The sequence below is a fragment of the Melopsittacus undulatus genome, chromosome 1 (assembly GCF_012275295.1).
Source record: "Melopsittacus undulatus isolate bMelUnd1 chromosome 1, bMelUnd1.mat.Z, whole genome shotgun sequence".
NCBI lineage: Eukaryota > Metazoa > Chordata > Aves > Psittaciformes > Psittaculidae > Melopsittacus > Melopsittacus undulatus.
In genome coordinates, this window is record NC_047527.1 from 144228501 (window position 1) to 144233078 (window position 4578).

The 4578-nt window shown below is 43.3% G+C and overlaps 1 protein-coding gene across 1 annotated transcript; it reads left to right on the plus strand.

The window, feature by feature from the left end:
* Positions 1-981: 981 nt before the first annotated feature.
* YAE1 (YAE1 maturation factor of ABCE1) lies at positions 982-3909 on the plus strand. The gene is made up of 3 exons (XM_005146980.3): positions 982-1220; positions 2840-2961; positions 3313-3909. The coding sequence occupies exons 1-3, from the start codon at positions 1104-1106 to the stop codon at positions 3740-3742; spliced, it is 669 nt and encodes a 222-aa protein (XP_005147037.1). The 5' UTR covers positions 982-1103; the 3' UTR covers positions 3743-3909.
* The last annotated feature ends 669 nt before the right edge of the window (positions 3910-4578 follow it).

Here is a 4578-nt window from a genome sequence, read left to right on the forward strand (position 1 = left end):
AATTCCACAATTTACGACTGAAGAAGCGATGACACCTCCCTGCCTCGAGGTTGGCCTGAGGGTGTCGTGGAAGGCCTGGGGCAGCCACACCACCCTCACTGCGGGCAGCCGGAAGAAGCGTTCACACTAACAGCTCCTCCCTGCACAAACTCCCGGCCTCCTCAGAGGACAGCAGATCTCGATGACCCGGCCACCCCGTCCCGCCTTCTTCAGGAGGATGAAAGGCTGCGCCCTTACTCAACATGGCCGCCAGCCTCTGCTGTCTTGGATGGGCTCTGAAGCCACAGCACTGCCGGGTAAGATGGCGGCCGTTTACCTGAGGACCTTGCCCTCGGTCAACATGGCTGCCGCTCCGCTATTGGTTCTGACGTCATGAAGCCAGTCTGCCATCAGTCAAGATGGCGGCCCCCAGCAAGTGGCAGAGCTGCGCGGTGCGCCGGCTGTGGTGAGGTACGGGGCGTGGGGCTGTGCTGGCGGCGGGGGCCGAGCCAGCAGCCGAGAGAAGCGAGGCGAGGGGTAGATGAGGGGAGGAGGAAAGGAGGCTCCCGCAACGCGGCCGCTTGTGTGGAGCTGAGCACCGGCCGTGAAATGGAGTGTCGGAGCCTGGCGGGGACCACGGCTGGGGCCTGTGGGCTCGGCCGGGGTTTGTGAGGGCGCGGGGACGGTTGGGGTGCGCCTCTGGGAAGGGGCCTGCAGGCTGCGAGATTCCAGCCGGTGGTGTCCCGGGGGAAGAAGCGTGGCCGGGAGCGGGACGGCTCTGCGTGCCCTGGGATCCTTGGGACACATTGGTGCCGCTGCAAGAAAAGGCGCTTGTTTTTTATTGCCATAGTAAGGAAAGAAACTGCTGCCTTAAGTTGTGCCTGTAAACCTCAGAAATTGCTTCGTGAGTGCTGATCTGCCTGGTTTGTCTCTACAGATGCACCCCGGTGGTAAACAGCATCGAGTTTCCATGTGGAAACCAATGTTCAGGTTGAACAGCTCCCTTCACGACCTCTTCAGAACTCACATTTTCTGCCTAAATTCTGCTGGGACACTTAGCCAGAGGGACTTTGGAGAGTATATTTTTAAACACATAAACAGAGATCATAGCCATCACTGCTGTTATGGCCTGGGTACAAGCTGCAGTCAGCCGAGCCAGTGAGGATGTATTTGATGAAGACGCGGATGAGCTGTATCTACTACACAAAGAATGGAACAGCACCATGAAAAAAAGATTGAAGGTAATACTATAGCAGTGATTTAATAGTCTTTTTAACCATTTCAGATATTTTGATACATACCTTGGTATACATATGGCTTATTTAAAGAGGGTGTTGTGGTTTAAAATAAGAGTGTCTGCTTAAAAAGTTATTGTGGCTTAGTTTTCTCTGAATGCCAGGAAAATGTAGCAGGGATTTACAGAAACACTATCCTAGTAGTCATCAAAGCAAAATACTGTTTTACTAAAAGACATCAGCTCCCTCTGTACAATCGTGCATTCATAAAAGGTAGTGCTCAATTATCATGTGAGCTATTTGCTTCATACTTGTAGGTATGCCACTGTATTGCAGTATACCACTAGTAAATTTAGGGCAACACAGTTAACAGTGCTAGTAGACAAGTATGAGATGTTTGGGCTTTTAAGTAGAGTTCTTCATCAGTTAGATGTAAGATTTGTGACTCCACATGAAAACACAATCGGATGCTGCAGTTTGGGTAGTTCTTTGGCTTATTTACTCTCCTAGTGAAAAGTGTATTATGAAAGCTTTTTTTCCACAGCCTTTCCCTCCCTGGTATTCTACAGGGAGCAAAACAAGTACATAAACCCGGGTTACTTAAACAGATACATAATCATTCAGCATGGGACCAGTAGGGCTCATCTGCTCAAGGGTGAACAGCATTTGGCTGAAGAACATGAATGGAAGCTCTTGTGTAGGCTGTTGATGAGGAAGGGTATTACAACAGAGCTGTTGTATTCTCTAAGGAAAAGTCTCCTGCATGTGAGTCCCTTGAAAAGCCTGGTTCTTTTAAGGGGCAGGTCAGTGTTCTTACACAAATCCCTCTGATATTTTATAAGTGGATGCTGCAAAATCACAAAATGTTATTGAGGTTAGAGCTGTATGTTGTGCAAAATAAATGTTCTTGTTCCTGGCTGTTTCTTTAGCAAGGCCGTTAGTTTTCTTCACTCATGAGCAAATACAAGCTTTCACTCTTACAACTTGGAATGTTGGTGTGAAAGAAGTTAAGAATTACTCTATGTTATATGGTAATATGATCAGAATATGAAGAAATTAATTTGCATTGCAGTCATTGGCGGTTTCTTACAGAAAACCATCACATTGTTTTGTATCTTTACATGTGATTTACTCCATCACCATCTTTTTTTCCAGTATAACTCTTTAATTGAATGAGATCCAGCAGAGAAGCAAGGCGCACTAATTGTTTTTGTGGAAACAGGTAGATGGATTCCAGACAGAAGAGTACCTCTGTTAAAGGGGAGGCTTTGCAGCCTGTGTGTTTTTAGATGGCTAGAAATCTGTCTGTGGTATTCCTTAATGATTTTTTTTGTAAAGGAGGTGGTTATCGTAAAAGCAAGCACTTTCTTCCAGATTTCTCTTATTTTTTTTGATGTTTCTAAAAATACTCTTCTTATTTTCAGACCTTCTGGGGATCCTTTTTCAAAAAACCAGGATACTGCAGATCAGTAAATCGTAATGCTGCAAAAAGCATGTTTTGGTTTGCAGTGGGGGTTTAGCTGGGAGAGACATTAAAATCTAGAAGCTGTAATTTAAGAGGCTGAACACTTGTTTAAGCTGTTTAACTGTTAACTTGTTTAACTGTTTCACTGCTCTTATTACAGGAAGGCTATAGGGATGGAATTGAGGCTGGGAAAGAACTTGCACTCCAGGAAGGCTTTAATCAAGGTTACAGACAGGGTGCTGAGCTGATGGTTACATGTGGCCAGTTCAGAGGAACCCTGAAGTAAGTTACAAACTTATTAAGGACATGTGCTTGTGGAGGGTGTGTGTGAAGGGAGCATGCATTGTAAATCTGTCCAAAGTGAGCAGCTTGAGAATCATCTAGGTCTTTAATACAGGTTGTAGAGTGAGCATTCTTAAAATTCCTCTGTCAGTTGCTCTGCCAAGATTATCTGAATCGACATCTTTAAGCTTAATACTCAGTTCTACTGCTTGAATTTCCCAAAAAAATGTGAATGAAATATATGCATTTAAATAGTATAAGTATCTTGTCACATTGTTATCAGCCTTCAACAACTAGAGGTCTGTGTGAATGCATGTAATCACTTTTTTGTTGTTTTTCTTAACTTTTCAGTGCTCTCTTATCCTGGTGTCATTTTAATGGACATGATTCTGCTTTAAGTGAGATAAATCATCTTCTTGATGCAGTTGGAAAGCATGAAGAAGATGTGCTGAAGTACCTGAGCTCTACTGAGCAACAGCCACATTTTGGACACATTTTAGATTCTCTTCAGGACATGGACCTTAATCACGCAGCTCCAGCTGGAACAGAATACAATGAAGCTGAAGATGGAAAACATGCAGATGGTGGCAGCTCTGGTGAAAACACTTGTAGAAGTAATGGTGAAGTTCATTCCTTGCAGTCTGAATGCAACAAGGCAAAACTCTGCACAGATCCTGAAAGGTCAACCCTTGCTTGGGTTAAAAAGAGGACTATTTGGCTAATAGAGCAACTGGGCTTATCACTGGATATACTCCATCATGTCCAGCATCTGGAACGTTAGGTTTTTTGTCTCATGGTATTTAAAATTATCTCAGCTGTGTTTGATTCTCAATTTGTGGACCAGGGCTGATGCATCACTTCGTTTCAGGGAAGTCTGATTTTGGTACTTTCCATTAGAGATAATTCTGCAAAAATTCACCACATCTTGGCTTCTGGCAAAAAAAAAAACAAAAAAAACCCACACCTTGCTTTTAATCTTAAATTTTCACAGAAAGGGGAAAGGACTTGTAGAACTTTACAGAGATTTACTAAACATGTTTCTATTCTGCAGATTTACTAAACATGTTTCTGTTCTCCGTCAGAAGCTATCATTTCACCCCTACTTTCTCGTTTGGAAATGGAGCAGATCCCTTAAATAGCCCTTTTAAATCAGTCTTCTCTAAAATCTAAAAAAAAAAATGCCCTGTGCTATGGACATCTGTTCTTAAGGAATAAGCTGTTGATGATGTGCTAACTCTGTGCAAAATAGAGGAAGATTTGCTGCTGATGTGAGTGTTGTGCCTCTCTAGTCACTGTATAAAATACAGGAATTTTTTTACTTTCTTCATATTCTTCCTCTTGTAACCACTGTGCAATGCACTTTCACATTTAAAAACTATTTTTTCCTCCTCATACAGTTCTAGTTATTTCACTTTTGCTGAAAATACACCATTCTCTTCAAATGCAGAATTACTGGCAGTTACATTGTTTTGCTGTTAGACCGTCTCATCTCATCCTCTTAGACCACAATGAACATGTTTCCAGTCTAGTGAACTTCCTTGTGGTTTTTTTGCCAGTCCCTCTAGCCTGAACTCTCTTTCCCTCATTCCCAGAGTATTTTTCTCAATCTCTTCAAGG

What these genes read in the sequence shown, in the direction of transcription:
- YAE1 (XM_005146980.3), top strand. Translation starts at nt 1,104, where the DNA reads ATGGCCTGGGTACAAGCTGCAGTCAGCCGAGCCAGTGAGGATGTATTT. An exon ending in CCATGAAAAAAAGATTGAAG is followed by an intron (nt 1,221 to 2,839) that starts GTAATACTATAG and finishes CTCTTATTACAG; the next exon opens with GAAGGCTATAGGGATGGAAT. An exon ending in CAGTTCAGAGGAACCCTGAA is followed by an intron (nt 2,962 to 3,312) that starts GTAAGTTACAAA and finishes TTAACTTTTCAG; the next exon opens with TGCTCTCTTATCCTGGTGTC.